The sequence below is a fragment of the Diabrotica virgifera genome, chromosome 3, assembly GCF_917563875.1.
Source record: "Diabrotica virgifera virgifera chromosome 3, PGI_DIABVI_V3a".
NCBI classification, from domain to species: domain Eukaryota; kingdom Metazoa; phylum Arthropoda; class Insecta; order Coleoptera; family Chrysomelidae; genus Diabrotica; species Diabrotica virgifera.
This window is the reverse complement of record NC_065445.1, coordinates 259,612,548-259,632,745: the sequence shown is the minus strand read 5'-3', so window position 1 is coordinate 259,632,745 and position 20,198 is coordinate 259,612,548. Positions and strand designations below refer to the sequence as shown.

The following is a 20,198-nucleotide window of genomic DNA, read 5'->3' as shown; positions in this document are numbered from 1 at the left end:
TTATAAAAAAAGGGTGAAGAGAGGTTGATGTTACCCTTACTCAGAGTACAATCCTTTTTGAGCACCCTGTATCATGTACCTAATGCTTTTCGGTCTCCTGCTTTTCGGTCTCCTACTGTTCGGTCTAGTGAGGTTTCGGTAAAGTGCTTTTTGGTCGAATGAGTTCAGTCTACTGCTTTCGGTCTAATGATTTCGGTCTCTTTACAGTAAACCCTACGATAGTATAAGCAAAAATGTTTTACCATCTATAATCTTCTTTTTCACTAAGTTTGCTTTCACTCATGGACAAAGGCCTTTTCATGAGTTCTCCACTCGTCCCTGTTCTCCACTGTGCTGTTTTGTGCCAGTTTCTCCCCAATTTTGTTTTAATGTCTTCTAGCATTCATTTTTATGGTCTTCCTATACTACAGCTGTGCTCGCGTGGTCTCCAATGTAGAATGTTTCTCGTCCACTTGGTTTCGATGCGCGTATGGTTCCTGCTGGTGAGCCGAATGTATAGCTAGGCCAACCGTTACACTGTAAAAGGATTTTTTAAAGTAAATCAAGCAAAAGAACGCAGGCTTATGGTATTTTAGAGCCTCGTCCGCGATTTTCCTTATAACAACATGTCTTATAAGACATAGATATGTGTTATAAACCGGGTGTCCAGTAACTTTTCCAGCAAACGAAGACGGGAGGTTGCTCCTCGGATAATTTTAAGATAATTTTAATCTATTTATCTATTCCGAAAATGCTTCGTAAGGGAGCTAGAGCTCTTTAAAGATGGCGTCTTGTAATTAGTTTTTTTAAAATAGCTCCAGAACTATTGCTTTTAGAAAAACGAAAACTGGTACGCCTATTAATCTTCCAGAGATAAATTGTAGACTCCATCAATTGCGAATTTCTAGTACCGGTCATAGGCGTCCGTTTTGGGTATGGCAACATTTATTTTATCGCATCACTTTTAAGCATTTTTTATACTGGATTATTAAATTCTGAGGTATTATAGTGATAGAACGTACTCTTTGCTCGTCTTTGTTTGAAAGTCGGTAGGATCCACCGTTTTATAGAAAAATCTATTTGAAAACTTTTCCTCTTTTTGAATTTGAACAAAAATTAAAAAAAAGAAATTCAAAATAAAACGGTGTATTGTATCGACTTAAAGCAAGAGTAACTTTTAGTACTAGAATACCTCAGAATTTGATAATCAAGTGCCAAAAATACTTAAAAGTTAAAGACAAAAGTTATGGAATAAAATAAGCGTTGTCCTACCCGAAACGAACGCCTATGACCGGTACTAGAAATTCACAACTGATAGAATCGATTTATCTCTGGGAGATACATAGACCAGTTATCGTTTTTCTAGATAGAAGAGTTCTGGAGCTATTTAAATAAACTAATTACAAGACGCCATCTTTAAAGAGCATTAGCTCCCTTACGAGGCATTTTCGGACTAGACGAATTGGTTTAAATTATCTTCAAATTATCTGAGAATCTCCGGTCTTCGTTTGTCGAGGGAGTTTCTGGACACCCTGTATAATAATTTTAAACCAGTTTTTATTAATAATAATTTATTTCCTGTATATTTACCAATTTAAAAAAACATCTTAAAATGCATGTTAATGCATGTAAAATAGTCATTTATGATTTTTCATAGCGAGATATCCGTGATTTCTCTTTTTCCGCCTTTATTTTTCAAATTGAACAGATGAATAAATCAAAAAACAAAAAAACACAACCAGCGAGTCACTGCCAGCAACAGCAAATGGAATGACCTTCTAGTAATTAAATAACATGAATCAAATATTTTCACTTGTTTTTGTGGCAAAATGTCAGTTCCAACGAAATTACCATTTTATGGAAGTAAATATACCTAATTGAAGAGTTTTTGATGTTCAATTTTGTAGCGTTAAAATATAAATATGGTATTTTGTTAATATAGGCCTGGATCCGCGTACCAAAAAAGTTTATTAATAGCAAGCTGAAAATTTGTCTAGTCGGACAAACTTTGATGTACGGGGAACACTGGAACAGGGGAACTTCAGACTACGAAAACGTCCCATGTATTTTGTCGGACAGAACTTCCAATTGATTTGTTACCCTTTCATTAAACTCTCATGCAAAATCAGAGTGCTATTTTAGACCAAGGCGCATCTGTAAAAATATTAGTACATTTGGATGTTAAGAGGTGACTCATATTTTATTGCAGAAATTGCTTGAAAATAACTCATATTATAATATTTGAGCTATCCTCCCACTCAAAAATGTCCGGAACATAGTTTAAATAATCAAAATGTCAAAAAATGAACAAAAAATTCGATTTTTTTCTTCGTTTTTTGATGATAACTTTAAAAGTATTAATTTCCGAGAAAAGTCGTGCTGACATAAAAGTTGCGCAATTAAATTTCCTACAGTATAGGATTAGTTACAAATTTTAAAAATTTTCACCCTTTTTGCAAAATAACAAGAATTGCTAAAAAACATAAAAAACATGTATTCGCATTTTACTTTTTTCATCCATTTATGCTACACTTAGATCCTTCATAATTCACCCATAAAAACTGTATTATATAGTAAAACAATACTGTAAATTTCATTAAGCTCGGTTTAATATATTTCGCAAAATAAATTTTGCAATCCAGCTTTTCCAAAAAAATTCATTTTTTCAAAATGTTGCAGGACCGAAAATAAAGCAGACAGCAAGTTGAGTTTTTTTTACTTATAGAAGATTACTGTGCCTTTCGTTTTCAATTTGCAAAATTAAAATCGCTTAAGTACCGCGGCGTCAGGAATTTTTTAATGAACATTAATTTTTGGTTCTACGCGCAGGACAGCGGATACGTTTGCTCTGAATGGGCATTCCAGTGACCTTTGATAATGATTGATAAATTTTAATTTTTAGTACATTTTGATGTAAAAAAATAAATTTGTTTTTTGCAAAATAAAAACACATACTTTGTCCTTTAAAATTACATTTTTTTAGCAAAAACTTTCTTTTTTCATATATTTTAACTTAGAGAATAAAAGTTTACTGTTTTTAAACATATGCAATTGTTTAAACAATATTTCACAAACAATAATCAAATTAGTTAAATTTTTGTGGAATTAAAATATTAAAATACAACAAAATATAGAGTAAGAAAATAATATATTAGATAAAAATTGAAGGAAATTTTGGTGGAAATCAACTCGTGTGAATCGAACACCGCTGTCCTGCGCCTAGCACCAAAAATTAATGTATATTTAAAAAAATTCCTGACGCCGCGGTAGTTAACCGATTTTATGTTTGCAAATTTGCACATGAAAGTTAGAGTACTCTTCTATATGTAAAAAAATTCAACTTGCTATCTGCTTTGTGTTCAGTCCTGCAACATTTTGAAAAAATTAATTTTTTTTTGGGAAAGCTGCATTGCAAAATTTATTTTGGAAAATGTATTTAACCGATGTTAATGAAATTTACAGTATTGTTTTTAGCACAATAAATGACCGTTTTGGAGTGTAATCTCCAGGGGCAACTCCGAATTGCATGAAAATTATAATTAGGTTCTACTTACCCTCCACTTCAAAGTTGAAATTTTGCCGTTGGTTGTTTTACTTGGGGGTGACATTTACCCCTCCTCGGGGGTGAAAAACGCGTGTTTAAAATAAGGCCGGAAATGGATAAATTGACTTATTTTAAGCACCTTTTGTTCTATAAAAATTTTTTACGCTAGTCAATACTTTTCGAGTTATTCGCGATTTAAAATGTTGATTTTTCGTAAAAAAACTACGTTTTCAGACAGTCTTTCCCAAATAACTCAAGAAGTAAATATTTTATCGAAACAAATATTTTTAGCAAAAGTGTAGCCTATAAAAAACGAAAAAAAAAGTGTACCAGAAAAGTCTACAAATTGAGTAGAAACAAAGTTGTAGCTCATAAAAAATACGTTCTTATTTTCGGAAAGAAGCATTTTTCGGAAAAACCTTATTAACATTTTTAAAGTATCGAAAAAAAGCTTATTATTTGTTTTCTACAAAAGTTTACATCATCAAAAATAAAACGAGTTACACTGAAAAAAAGTTGGCCCCTTTTTTTTTGGTAAAAATAATCGTGAAAACCTCCCTCTATTTAGCACCCTAAATGAAATGAATCGTTTGGCTTTACCATCTATCTTAACTCTATGTGTATTGTTTTTTAAAGTTTTTTAAAAATTTCGTTTTTTTCAAAATAACTTAAAAAGTATTAGTGGTAAGAAAAATCTTAAAGAGTACAAAAATGTAGGTTTTGCTATTATAAATATGCTAGTTTCATTTTGTTTCTCCGTAAGGCAAAAATTGGTTAAGATATGGCTGTTCAAAATTTGCATACACTCGTGATAAGTGGCTCATTCAAGCTTTCTCAATTATAACCCTTTCAAAAATAAACATTTTAAACCGGTGAGACTGACAGATCATATAAAAAATTGATAGATAAGTAAATTGTTTGTAAAGCGATAGCTATTAATTTCATTTGGGGAGCTAAACACGGCGAGATTTTCATGATTTTTTACAAAAAACAGAGGGCCAACTTTATTTTGAGCGTATCTCGCTTATTTTTAATGCTAAAACTTTTGTTGACAATTAAAACAAAGCATTTTATAAACACTTTAAAAGAGTTTAAATGGGGTTTTCCCGAAAAGTGCTTAATTTTTCGGTGATTTCACCTTGAAATATTCGATTTGGAATTAGACTAATAAGAAAGTATTTTTCATGAGCTAAAACTTTGTTTTTATTTGATTGATAGACTTTACTGATACACCATTTTTTTGGGTTTTTTATAAGCTACACTTTTGCCGAGGATATTTTTTCGATAAAATATTTACTTTTTGAGTTATTTGCGAAAAACCGTCTGAAAACACCGTTTTTTGCCGAAAAATCAACATTTTCAATTGCAAATAACTCGAAAAGTATTGACTTACGTAAAAAACTCTATAAAACAAAAGTTGCTTAAAATCAGTAAATTTATCCATTTCCGGTCTTATCTTGAAGGTATGTTTTTCACCCCCGAGAAGGGGTGACTGTCACCCCCCAAGTAAAAGCAACCAACGGCACAATTTCAACTTTGAAGTAGAGGGTAAGTAGAACCTAAATCCAAATTTTGATGTAATTCGTATCGCCGAATTTCCCGTTCATCTACTGGGTTATTTACTATATCCATAGACTTTTTCTGGATAAAATATGAACGTTATAAGTGTAGTATAAATGGTTGAAAAACATAAAATGCAAATACTTGTATTCTTATGGTTTTTTCGCAATTATTGTTATTTTGTAACAAGGGTGACAGTTTTCAAAATTTTTAACTAATCCTATATTATAGGAAATTTAATTGCGCAACTTTTATGTTTGTGCAACTTTTATCGGAAGTAAACACTTTTAAAGTAGTAATCAAAAACCAAGAAAAAAATCGAATTTTTCCTTCATTTTTTGATATTTTGATTATTTAAACAATGTTCCGGACCTTTTTGAGTGGAAGGATAACTCAATTATTATTATATGAGTTATCCCAAGCAATTTTTGCAAAAAAGATGAGTCACCTCTCAACGTTCATTTTAAAACAGATGCGCCCTGGGCTATTTACCACCAACATAATTCCTGTTATTTTACATGTTCTACGTGTCGGACTTATTAAAATGCCCAATGTATTAATTTGTCAGACAAACTTTTTTTCGTGTATTATATAAAGTTTGCTATTAAATAAACTTAAAAACAACCTGCTACTTTTCACGGTCATAAACTTGTCAGGATGACACGTACCACGATTAAAATCACGTTACACAATTAAAACTTCCCCTGTTCCAATGTTCCCATACATTAAAGTTTGTCCTACTAGACACCGTTAAGCTATTGGCAACTGTTCAACCTTTAGTCAACTTTTTTTTGGTACGCGGGATCCAGGCCTAATACCGATTTAGTAAAATATGAAATTTATCAATTATCTTCTGAAGTATTTATTTACTATTGATTTATTTTCCTTTACACGTATTGCTAGATCTAGGACATACTTAATAAATAGGAATTAAAATAATCATGTTATATAAAGTCTTTAAAAAATCGTTAACTTTACTCAATCGTTATCAATATTCAATCGCTACTTACACGTAGATCAATTCTTTATGCACATATTGTTGTCACCTGCGTCTCCTCTATAAAGTATGTGATACATTAGGATAACATAAGTGATTTATAACCACCATATAATACGGATATGCTGGATATACCAAGAAAGAATTCAAAAGAGATACGTATTATTATAATATGTATAATCTATTATGATGGCTATTTTTATCCAGATGATGTGCAGGTTTCAGGATAAGAAATTTTAAGAGCCAGGTACCTAAAATTCTACTAAAAATAGTTCACAACAGTGTCGGTATCGAAAGAAAATAGGAGGCAATTACTGGTGACTTAGTAATAACTGCAAGAATAATTTGAACAGAGAGACTGAATGACAACCGAATGAAGATAAATATGTACTAACAAACCAAAAATTAATTTTTGGCCCACTTAATGATGCAAGCTAAGTGACAAAAAGAAAAATATATGGATCAGAAATAAAACCAAAGTGAAAGACCGAAAGACGCAAACAAACATGCAGCTACTCTCAAATGGAAATTTGCAGAACCCAACAGCAAAGAGACGGAAGATGGAATGAAGCGATAACCCACTGGAGACCTTGGGACCATAAAAGAGGAAAGGGTAGACCACAAATGAAATGGTCGGACGACCTGAAATATACGCAGGAATCAGATGGACAGGATTAGCACTGAATCAAAAAGAGTTGAAAAATAACTTTGAACTAATGAAGGGCAATAGATAGATGTTTTAAAAAACTTAGGCTTACAATTGAAGATAGAGAAATGTTTGCCAGTAGAGCCGCTAGTTTTCAATGATGAAGGGGGCACATAAACAAGAAGAAGCCATCATTATGATTTCCAATCCGTGTAAAGACATATCAAAAATGACTTATTCTTTGTTCCAGGATTAAGGATTTGTTGTTCTTTTTGTCATACGATTTTATGCTATTTGTTAAGGTCCAGCATTGCTTCCTACCGGTTTGTAATTCAGTATTTGTTTGGTTTAAATATGTTTACCCATTATGTTCTTGTTTCATTTTCTGTATTTTTTTTTAATTTCACTAGATTCCCAGCGTTTATGTCTGAGGGCATTATTTTAAAAAGTTTTCTCATTGTGTTTTTCTTTAATATTTCTTAAATTGTTCCGCAAATACAGTGTAACCTGTAGAAAATATTTATAAGAAGTCGATTGGCATATTCCCCAAACTGGCTAAAAATATTTTTTTTTGTTTGAGTTAGTTCGACTTGTTTTAGTTTTTTGGCTCTAGACACCTACTTTTGTGTTAATCTGGCTATTGAAATTTTACTGATTTAAAATGATAAACTCATCCTTATCTGAAAGCATAAAACAAATAAATTAAAAAACAAAAACACAGTTTCCATACCATGACCAATTATATTCCGATTTTCAGTTCATTCCACTGGCCTGGTTTCTACAGGATATGAACATAAATTAATGAAAATATCTCTTAACAATACCTTATATATTCGGTAACAAAAAATGTCTTAAAAGATAAAAACTAAGCGATAATATATACATACCCTATCAATCCTTTTTTTACAAATTAAGAATGATTGTCTTATCAACCTTATAATACTTAGAGCCACCTCAAATATAGAAGTTAATTTCGAAGGCAATCTTCCATTTTCGTTAGTTCTCCTATAATACCCCAATACAAAATAGTCCCTTCCGGAAAATTACTGCTTTTTTCATAAGTACGATATTAACTTTTTGATAAAGATTTATGTGTATTCTCTTGGTTCCTTTTTATTCTGTTATCATACGTTTAGAAGAAACGTATGAACTTTAAATTGCTTTATACTACCTGCTTAAAAGATTTATGTTTTTGGGTTTCCTATTCATATTCCTTCAAGTTTATTTTTTACAAGAATTCACTGGTTAACTATGAAAAAATACGAAACTAATTTCGCTCCGTGCGTGACCATGGTGGGGATACACGAAACTATGCCAACGTCCGTAGCGGCGAAATATGACAATTTTGGTGAATAATTATTGAATAATGTTTTTTTCCACCTACCTCTACCGAAAGTATACTTTTCCGGACCTGATTGTAGGGAGCAAAGTTGTACTTTTCCTCCCTAGGGAGGAAAAGTAAAAGTGACGTCATGGTATTTCATCCATGAAATATAACTTATTGACGCCCTGTAAAATATCTATTTTCTATTACGTAAGTATCTATACATTTTAACGTTTATTTATAAAACACCCTATATTTTGCAGAATGGTAAAAAACAGTAAATTGTTATTTTGATTTAACAATGTTTACATTAATAATTTGACTTATATTTGACAGTTGACAGTTATATTGTACCTACTTGTTAGTTTTAGTTCTAATAAATTTTGTTGGTTAGATACATAAATAAATTAAGTAAAAATGAAAAAATTACTTGTTATTTGAGGAAGGTGAAAAAACCATATGTATAACATGGGAGTAAAGTGCCTTTTCCTCCCTTGAATGATTACTGCCCTCCGCTACGCGTCGGGCAGTAAACTTCATTCTCGGGAGGAAAAGTAGCACTTTCCTCCCTTGTTATACAAATAGTTATTATCGCCAACCGTCACTAAAGTCATTCATTATTATACTCATTTGCCCTTATTTGCGGCAGATTGAATATAATTGGTCGATGGTAGTAATCGAATGGCGAGAATTTGTGTGAACTTAGAATTTATTTACCTTAATTATTAAAAATATTGTACACAATTTGCGTTGTTAACGATTAAATTTATGTCAAAAAGTGAAATTCTCTAGTATTTTGTAAATATATTCATACAAAATAAATTAAAATTTTACCGATTTAGTAATTATTCAATATTGATAACTATCGATTAAAAATCGAAAGCGGCCATATTGCTAAAGTTATCCTGTCATCACTGTCATGAAATTATTATGACGTCTAATATTTAAAAAGTTCTTAAACTGTAAATTGCAAGTAAGTGTTAGAACCAATATCAAATTTTTGTAGAAAGTGAAATTGTAGATAAAATATATCTTGGCATTATCCAAGATGTCAAGCTTTTCATTTTCCAGTTTTTCATTCAGCGATTATTAAAATTAAAGATGATTAATTTTATGAAAGTATGAAGATAATCAGATTAAAAAAATTGTGTAGTGTTATAATGACATTTTAAAGAAATTAAATAAACGACAGGTTTTTATTCAATTTATTTTATAAATTTTATGTTATTTTTAAATTATTACACAGCCCAAACTCTTACGTAGTCAACTTTAAGGTGCGTATCATCGGAATTCAAATTCCAAGTTGATTTCCAATCAAATTATGTTGGCGATAAAATTTTGTATCCACCACGTCAGTAAAGACTCTTTATCGAACTCGTCTTTCACTCGCCTTGCTCGCTCTTCTCGTAAAATCAAGACTCGTTCGATAAAGAGTCCCTTTACTGATTTGGTATATAAATAACTATTTTCAATACCTAGATATTTCGCGTACCTTATTATTGCCGTCTTGATTTTTATTATTTAAGTATATTTATATTTTCAACTGACTTTCTTTCCTTCCTCGATCTGGTGGTATTATTCCTATCGTCATCTATTTCCATTTTGTATTACACACACACACACACACACACACACACAAAATTAATAGTTCAATAGACCCATCTAATGTTAAAATCTGGTACTAATAATTCACACTGCCTAATTGCTTTCGATAAATACTTAATTAATGTTAACAGCGACAACTAAACTATAACAAAAAAGTAAAGAAAAAAGAAAAATTGATATTTTCTTCAGAGAACATCCAAATATCCGCTTTTTAATTTGACGTTTATTTGACACTCGAAGTTATTGTTTGTATAACAAATTTTATCAAAAATGATAAATAAATATTACATATTAACGTAAAATATGTCATATAATTATGTGTATCATGTTTAACGTCAGATTGTGTCAAAAATTCGTGATATCGGACACTTCTTCAAAACCATGGGACCTAGTGTACATACATAACGGTAAGATCAAGTAGGTACATAAAAACAGACTATATGCTTACAGTCCAGGAACACAGTGAGTGACATGTGAAAACGGGAACAATATTGATATCGAACATTTTTTTTTGTTTATGTTTAGTTACTAGTTATAGGGAATAGGTTTTTAATTTTGTATTGTTTTGTAACACAGTAATCAGTTGATGATGATGTCGAGAAAAATTTTCTTAAAAAAAATAATGTACTCAGGAAATTTTTCTTTTAAGGGATGGGGATGTAAAGGATTTAAATTAGCTTCCAGAAAATAAGAATATTTAATCCATTAGTAAATAATATATCGGTTTAATTTTTAAAGTCTTAAAGTTAATATTACAATCATTCATTACAAATATTACAATGTTTTGATTATGTAAGTAGGTGGCATAGATTTATGTAAACTAGGCCACGCATAGTAAAAATTGCAAGTGGACAAAATACTGTTAATAATAATAATAATTCACGCTCGCATTAGACAAATATGAAATCATAACAAACAAATACACATTAGATATGTCTACGTAAAAAAAAAGGTATGAGAGAGATTATTCACAAAACAGATTTTGCAAAAGTTGAGACGAGGTAACAACCATCCAAAACTAACTAGTTACTGTTATTACGTAGTGAGTTAATAAATATATAAAAGTACTTAGTGTGTCGAAGTTAATCAACCTTATCACCGAGGATTTCAAACCTGCAACCACCTTATGGTCGCCAAAAATGTTAGGCGACTACGCTAGGTGTCGCGCAAGTCATGCACGGAGCGAATAACTGGCTTCATATTTTTGTTTATTATCCATACCGTGAAATAACTAAATAAAGACTTATATAATTTTTATATCGACGCCATCCTTTATTACAATAATTTAAATACAGTATTAGGGTCCTACAATATTAAAATCGAAATGGATTGAAGTGTACATACAGATTCTTCTGTTACGAGTCGAAAGCGTAAACTTTTAATGGGCCTGATAAAAGTAATTGCTCGCCTGTGTTCGAATTGAAAGTAAACAAAGAAAAAACATCGACAGTAAACTAAGTAAATCGAAAATCGATAAAACCGTCTGATCTCTATTATTTTCGGTCCATAAAGTGCCAAAATAACTGTATCCAGTTGAATTGTTCAGATAAAAAGTTTAAAATATATTTTTTTATTTACAGTCGCATTAGCCTATATGACTATTAGCGAAAAAGGAAAATTATTACTATTCATGGAATGGTAGAACAATGAAATTTAGTATAACTACTGAATAATCACTTTGCCACCACACTTTAAGAATAGTTCTTACAAATTCTCCGGGATTCCCAACTCATCTTTTTTCAACTGTACAAAGGGTTCTCCACTAGAAACTGTTTTATTGTTTTGCAGGCCAAATCGTGCCATCAGATATCCATGCGTAAGAAGACAGTAAGCCGCAATCGCGTGACCATCGTTAAAATGCAGGTTTTATCTCAAGTAATTTCGCCTGTTTTTTGTGCAATCTGCTATTCCGTATGTAAACTATTTTACTGTGGAAGTATGACTGGAGGTGTGGCGCCTGGAGTTTTGAATAGATCTCAATACTTTGGCCACTATTCCCTATTTGGATTGCTCTGTTCCTCACCACAACTTTCATCAAACTCCAATCACAGGGAAGCATCCTTGTAGACCGCGCAGTAGGCATCCATGTAAAACAAACTCATTTGATTTTCAAAAGCATCGGTGTAAACCTCCTGGGGGACTTAAAATACAACCAAGCAAAGTGGAGGGGAGAACTGTCCGCTGCAATCTCTGAGCTTGTTATTATAAATATTTGTAAGACAAAAAGTCCCCTTTTCGAACTGGTCTTTAATAACAAATTTAATATAATATTGAAGTTTTTGCAATACACCTTAAAAAAAGAAGCCTTAATGAATCGATTGCCATTTACAAAATATCTCTACTAGAGTGACTCTTTGGACAAGTACAGTAGTTGTTTACATAGTTGCTCTCCAAGATAACAAATTAAATTATTTATAAACTGTCTGGTCAACATGTTTGGAATTTAACACATTTTAATAACTAATTAATTACCAAAATCTCGGGTGGTTATGTTAAATGTCATTATGTAAAAAAACAAAATTATTAACATTCATATTACCGCAAAAATAAGAGATTTTTTGCAATTATTTCGGTCAACTTTGTTTGTATTTTAGTAGCTTTCAACATTAAAGAATTTTTACGATCTTTACTATTTTTAGCTGAACCATTTTTCTCTAGAATGTATAGTAGGGATGGCGGTTTTTGACAACAAAACACCGGTTTTCGGCTATACCGTTTTTTTTTCCTTACGGTTTAACCTGGCGGTTAAAACCGTTCAAAAAACCCGGTTATTCCAAAAACCGGTTTTCGGTTTTTTTTATCAATAGCCAATACCCATTACGTTACAATGCTAGATTTACATTGCACTTTAGTTTGTGATACTCCATTCAAATCGATATAAATATAGATACTATCGAAAGAATGTATCGATACCAAGATAATCAATCGACGTATAAACAGCATTGGGATCGTACCCAACCGGGATCGAAAATAGAAATCAGTCATCAGTGTTGCCAAATCGGTTTCGGTTTCGGTCAGCTTAAAATTTCATCATCGCGCGCTCGGGGTGAAAAATTTCCCATTTTTTTCTCTGAATTCATTATTTTTTCCAGAGATAGTAACTTATCCGGTTTTTCACCGGTTTTTACTGTATAAAGAAAAAACCGGTTATAACGGGGACAAAAAACAACCGAAAAAACCGATTGTTGCACAGTAAAAAAACCGGTTGTCGTTCATAACCGGTAGGTTTTTCCCCTCCGTAATGTATGGTAAACGTTTTATAGGCAAAAAATGATTTTTAATTCTTTAAGATTGTGTAAAAAACACAAAGCAAAACTAGCTACGTCTTCACAGAATTTTCATCAGTTACTTCCCCGCCCCCCTAAAATTTCTTTTAAACTCTAGAATGTAATTTTAAATAAAACGGGTATTTATGCAGGAACGTAATGAAGTTCAAGGATTTTACTCTCTTAGTGCGCTAGGACTTCTGGCCTACTTTTTACATACTACCCCCTACTCTGATTTGTTGAGTGCTTTTATAAATTACTTACGAGATCAAGCTCCACGCTATAAGCCTTATTACAAATATGATTAAACAAATGGGCGTCCCAGAAAGAATTAGAGGGATCAAATAGAGGACATAGGAAAAGCACCAGGGAAAATGAAAGAAGAAATGAAACGCCTAACCAAAAACAGAATAGAGTGGAAAAAATGGGTAAAAGAAACAACTGACCATAATCCGACGCCGTAATAGGCATAAGGAAAAAGACAAGAAGAAGAAGAAGATTAAACAAATAATTGTTACAGCTTAAATCAACAGCATGTGGTAAACAAATCAACGTAGGTTACACATGCAATAATAATATTGAGAAAGTTAACGTTCTTACATGAGGTAATAAAATATTGTTTAATTGATGAGCTTAAACATGTAATTACCTGTATAAGATTTATTCATGTTTTTTTTTCACTATTGACTGGCTTATAAACTAATATCGAATTATGATATTTCCGTTTTTTCACCTCTGATATCCAGCGAAGAAATCGTCGAACGCCAGGTTGGAAAGGAACTCGATAGGAAACGATAAGTGAAAAATTATCAAAGCAAATTACCCAGCCCAGTGCGGTTAGCTTAGCGTTAGCAACATTTTCTTATCAGTTAGTTCTATGTCGACCTGAGTAGTTTAAAGTGTTGTGACATTTAAAAAAAATATAATATATTTATGCATGTAGTAGTATGCCGAAAGCGGGTAAAATATTGAGTTTTTGTGAAAACCGGCTCTTTGTTAGGTTATTTTTTGAATATGTTGATTTGGTGCCCTTTATCTTGTTCATTTAAATATGTATTACACGGCTATATTGACGTGTCCAGCGTTTTGGGTGGTATGTCAGTATTATTTTGTGTTCTATGTTTAGCAAGCTGTTTTATTCTCTTTTAACAAGGTAAAACTTAAAATATTTGGTTAAATTTACATACTATGTAGTAATATTATTATGTCCTCCTACAACAAAATTTCTATTCTAATAACTAACCTTAAAATAAGTTAAAAGTATAGTAATTACTTACGTTTCTCAAAACTTTTTGCATCGTAATATCAAATTTTTTAAAATGTGAAGAGCTTACAGCAACAAAGATGCAAGCCACATAATTGAGTTCTTGAGAAAATCAACTATACACATACAGGTTTTAATCAAATCCTGTAATACCAAATATGTAATAAGAGTAATATTAATCCTAGATACTTTTCAAAATCACATTTCGTCTCTTGTACAAAATTTAGAATCTAGAAAGATCTACTGCATTTATAATCAATTGAAGATATATATAAGTAGTGGGGTTCCTACGGTCTCCTCCGCATCCCAAATTTCGCTCGCCATCGTCTTCTATCCACCCATTCGTTTTCGTCAATAGCTCTATCTGCCATAGACCGTTCTATGCCTTTCTTCCATGTTTCTGTAGGCCTTCCTCTTCTTCTTCTATTTATGGGTGTGTAATTTAATGCTCTTTTTGGCCATCTTTCCTCTGACATTCTCATAACATGACCATACCATAGCAATTTCTTTGTTTCTATATGATCAACCGTGGAATATAAACTCTTTGTCCGTCGTCTTATTTCCTCATTTGATACATGTTCTAATCTAGATACTCTGCATGCTCTACGTAAGTAATCCATTTCCGCTACTTCTATATTTTTTCTTTCCTTTCCTGTGAGTTGCCAACACTCTGCTCCATAAGTTATAATAGGTTCCACAATTGTTTTGTAGATTGTTAACTTTGTGTTCAGCTTCACCTTGTTAGACCATAGTAGACCATTTAAAATACGAGTTGCTTTCCTTCCTTGCTGTATCCTATGCTGTATGTCTCTTTTTGTAGTTCCTTCTTCTGATATTATGCTTCCTAAATATCTATATTCCTTACATTTCCTTATATTTCTTAACTCTAATTCCGGATCTTCGGTTTCCTCTCCTATTCTCAAATATTCCGTTTTCTCCATGTTCATACATAGGCCCCATTTTTCATATTCGATCTGTAACTTTCTTAGCATATAATCCATATCATGTTCATCGTTGGCAAGAATTACTTGGTCATCAGCAAAAAACAAAGTTGTTAAGCAGTTTTCTTCAATCATTATTCCCATCCCAGCAACTGTTTTCCTCCATTGCTCCAGAGCTTTCTGGACGTATATTTTAAATAGTGTTGGCGATAAGCAGCACCCTTGCCTTAAACCTTTTGTAACAGGGAATAGTTTCGACATAGATTTTCCCTGTTTAATACAACTTTTCGGATTTTGATACATATTTTGAATTGCTCGCACATATGCTTCGCTTATGCCTATCGTGGTCAAAATTTCAAAGAGTTTCTTTAAAGGCACCGTGTCGTCGGCTTTTTCCAGATCAATAAATGTTAGGTGAGTAGACAGATTCCTTGCTCTTCTTTTCTCTATTATTTGTTGCATCACGAATATGTTATCTGCGCACGATCTACCGGCGCGAAAACCACTTTGTTCTTCCATGTCCTGAATTTCTAATTCCACCCTTTTCTTTAATACTCGGCCATACAACCTCCCCATTGCACTGGTAGTTTTTGCACAACGTTTTCAATCAATTGAAGATATTGATGTAAAATCAGGCACTCAGATTTTTAGCTACTAAATGTTGCCAATGAATTGCAAATATCTCAAGCAAATTTTGTTTCAACTTAATCCTTAAGCTTAATCCTCAAGCCTTGTTTATCATTTTTTTCTTCTTCTGGGGTCGACTCCAGGAAAGGTTGACTAGGGCCATTGCAAATTCATCCCTATCTTCTGATTTTCTTAAAAGCGTCTGTGTTTTTAATGTGGTCCACTCGCGAATGTTTTTTTTAGCCAGGATATTTGTCTTCTACCAGAACCCATTTTCCTTCGATTTTACCCTTCATAATCAGCAATAATAACTCGTACCTACTTATTATTTCTAAGTACGTGCAACAAATATGATGTTTTTCTCTATTTAATGGTGGACAAAATTTCTCGGTCTCTTCTCGTTTTTGCATCACCATTGCTTCCACGGTATTTTCAAAATTCTCCTGAAAAGCCATATTTCAAAAGCTTCCAGCTTTCTCATTAAGTCAACATTAACAGTCCGAGCTACGACGCCATAAAGAAGAATAGAGTCGATATAACATTTTCCCATCCGATTTTGGATTTGAAGATTGAGTCTTTTTTTTACTCAGAAATTTCCTCATCTTCAAAAAGACTGCTCTTGATTGCCCTATTCTTGATCGAATTTCTGATTTATTCAAGACTTTTATTTCATTTTGTCGACTTGTTGTCCACTTTTTGTCCACCGGTTTAACGGTTTATGTTTACACCCATAATTGTCATCAAAAAATTTACGGGTGTAAATTATTTGCGGTTTTGAACTAAATAGGCCATTAAAATGTTACATTTTTTAGGCCTTACCTTGCATTTGTTAGAGGAGTCAATTTTATTTCTTTAATGTGTAGGTGGTATCAGTAGAAGCTTAAGTTAAAGTTGTTGGGGTCGGGACCCTTTTCCCCCGACCGCCATCTTGGAAATGGCGTGCAAAGTGGTTTCGCGCTATATCTCGTAAACTACCAATCCTACGGAAAATCTAATAAAACACAAAATGTAGCAAATTAAATTTTCTACAATTTTGTTTCTATTACTTTTTATCGTCAAGTGACCAACAAAAAAGATATAAACAAAAATAAGTAAAATTTTTTTAATAAGTTTTTTTGGAGATTATAACTTTTTTTCAGTTAATTTAAAAATAAAATAGCAGTATATCAATTTTGTAGAGGGTTTCTTAGCGAACAATTTCCACTATAAGGTTATTTAATTCTATTAATGTATATAGGTTTTACAGCGCTCCAAACTTGACCAGATGCTCGAATGATCACACGGATACAATAAAAAAAAGGTTAGGCTTACTTTTCTATCTATATACATTTCTTATTAACACAATTTATTATAATTTTAATATTCATATGCTATTATTAATGTATTTTTGACCTTTCTCCCCACTATAAAACTTATAACCGTAAGCATATATAGAAAAGGCCCAAGAAGTTGTTTGAGGACAAATTCGTCGGTCCAGAAGAAGAATGATGCAACCGCAAAATACAAAATTCTTAAGAAGAACAAAAAAACGATTTTTGATATCAAAATTATAAAGTATGATCAAAATTAGCCATCCACCACACCGTGACCAGGATCTCGAGATATAAGCGTTTTTTGGGGTGTGCCGCTTGTCTATGAGGTAACATAACTTTTTTCCTATTGTATATTTTGACTAAAAATTTTCCAAAAAACTTCTTCATGAATCATGTTTTATTGCTGTGTTGGTAAAATTATAAACTAAAAAGTTTGTCACTCAACTTTTTTAACTAAACCTTAAACTAACGAAATATGGTGACAAAATGTTTAAAGATTAACAACTCCTTTTATAATGTGTTTAAACATTTTTTACAAATTTAATTGTTATCTAAATACCCTCAAAGATGACACAGTAAAAGTTTCAAAAGGAAATGTTTGCAGCGACGAATGATACAGCGAGGTAAATTTGAAAAATCATAAAAATTAATTTTTGGCATTTTTGTATAAAATTTGACTTTTGAACATGTTCCACCAACTCTAGATAAAAATAAACTTCATATTCGGATTCACCGACCTCGAAAACATAAAAAATGATCAACATTCGTCATTCACCTTAAATTTGATTTTCGTGGTCGGCATAACGTTATTTTAATTAAAGTATTGTTTTTATTGTATTCCTATGAGAATTAGAGAATCTGGTCAAGTTTGGAGCGCTGTAAAACCTAGATAATAAATAAAATTAAACAACTTTATAGTGAAAAATGTTCATCGAAAAATCCTCTACAAAATAGCTATTATGTTATTTTATTGTGAAATGAACGGAAAAAAGGTTAAAACCTCCAAAAGGAAACTTCTTACAAAATTTTCTCTTATTATTGTTTATAACTTTTTTGTTGGTCACTTGACGATAAAAAGTAATAGATGTAAAATTGTAGAAAAATTAATTTGCTACATTTTATGTGTAACTAAATTTTCTGTAGGGTTGCTAGTTTAGGAGATACAGCGCGAAAGCCCTTTGCAGCACTTTTTCCAATATGGCGGCCGGGGGACAAGGGTCCCGACCCCAAAAACTTGAACTTAAGCTTCTACTGAGCCCCTCTACACATTAAAAAAATAAAATTGACTCCTCTAAGAAATGCACACTAAATGTAACATTTAAATGGATTAAAAAGCCTCTCCAAATTCCGTGGTTCTTAGCCATTGACTCCGCTTACCTCCCACTGTTTCCCCACGTCTTTAGCGCCTTTGAAATCTCGCTAGCCCTATTTTGTTTGTTTTCATCCCTTTTCTTCAAATAAACGCCTTGTTTAATGCGCAGCGAACTTTAGTTGCATTCGTATATTTTAGCACTTTCTTCAACATTTTTGGAAACCATAGTTTTGTCTATTCTGATTTTCATTTTGTATTATTATTATTAAAGCAATCATTCCAAATTTACAAATATTTTTGAAGGTTTTTGACACAGTAACTAAATCATCAGCATACTTATAAAGGTACTAGTACACTGTAGAAGACAAAAAAAAAATCATTTTTTTCAAGAATTTTTTTCTCAGAACATTTATTAAAAATGAACATAAAACTTTTTACATATTAATGTCTAATCTTAGGGAATACAAAAAAAATATATCTTTTTTCATTTATGCACGTACACTTATGTTGTAGAGGGCGCAAATGTCGAGACTTCGAAAAATGATGGCGGACAGTTAATCTCAGGATTAAGATATCTGAATTAAAAAAATCGTACTGCATTTAAGACAGGAAGCTTTCTTACGTGACAATTTACCACAATTTAACCAAAAAATTAAAAATAAATATTTTTGAACCATGGAAAACTGAATAAAAACGGGCGATTTTTTCACAAAATTTTTTCAAATTTTCGTAAAATCTTTTTCTTGCGGAATTTTTCACTAAAGTGGGTAAATTGACACGTTAGAAACATTCATTTTTCAAATGCCGTATGATTTTTTTGGTTCAGATATCCCAATCCTGAGATATTATCTGTCCGCCATAGGAACTACTTTTTTTGAGGTCTCGATTTTGGCGCCCTCTACAGTATTAGTGTTCATGCATAAATGAAAAAATATATATTTTTTACATTCTCTAAGATTTAGATATTAATATGTAAAAAGTTTTATGTTCATTTTTAATAAAAGTTCTGAGAAAAAAAACTTAAAACATGCTTATTTTAGTCTTCTAAAGTGTACTAGTACCTTATTCAGACATGAATATTTTGTCGTAATTTTCTCACCCCAACTGCTACCTACGTTTTCAAAACTACTTCGTGCATTTTTGGCTATTTGATCCATAAGTGTAACAAATAAGACAGGACTCATTAGGTATCTTTGAGTACCCCGACAAAATACTTTGGAAATATTTTTAAGAATTCAGAGAAAAATAATATTTTCTAAAGTCGTAATCACAAACTACAGCTTTTCGCAAGCAGAGCGAAGCAAAAATAATGTATAAAGTTTTGTACTTACTTTTTAACGAGCTCATAAAAGGCGACAACTTTAATTATATATTTTGAAATAACTGTTATTCTTAATTTTCAGAAAAGAATTAATGGAGTATTTGTCTCTAACATCTTTATTTATATTTAATGCAATAAATAGTTAAATTGATGAGGCTCCTTTAACAAACTAAAATTTATTTAAAAAATTAATTTTTGGATTCGGAAATAAGGTTCATAGGTTGTTCGACCCTTTATGAGATTTCTTTAAAAATTACGTCACTTAATCAAGTACTAGATCAATGTAATTAATTATGTTAGCAGCAGTTTATTTCGTATCAAAGAATCACTACTATTTTATCGACTGCCTTCTGCACATTCTCGTGGACCGGACAGTGGCAATTTTTTCGGTGATCTTGTGTTTCGACGACGTGCAGGTGTTGTACGTGAACCAATAGGTACTCGCCTAAGCCGGATGTATGTTAAAACGGGGACGTGGACGGGACGGGGCACGTCGAAT

The 20,198-nt window shown here is 31.9% G+C and overlaps 1 protein-coding gene across 4 annotated transcripts in view; it reads left to right on the top strand.

Moving 5' to 3' along the window:
- Positions 1-20,198, top strand: part of LOC114324757 (ras-related protein Rab-3) — a 148,569-nt gene that overhangs the window by 26,572 nt on the left and 101,799 nt on the right. The window contains exon 1 of one of the 4 annotated variants that reach the window (XM_028272588.2): positions 13,753-13,881. The exons of 2 other annotated variants lie outside the window; for them this stretch is intronic. In XM_028272588.2, the coding sequence (XP_028128389.1) occupies positions 13,869-13,881 (13 nt within the window). In that variant the 5' untranslated portion in view covers positions 13,753-13,868. Of the gene's footprint in view, positions 1-13,752; positions 13,882-13,999; positions 14,075-20,198 lie in introns of those variants that run through there. One more of the 4 variants, XM_028272592.2, reaches the window with a different exon arrangement.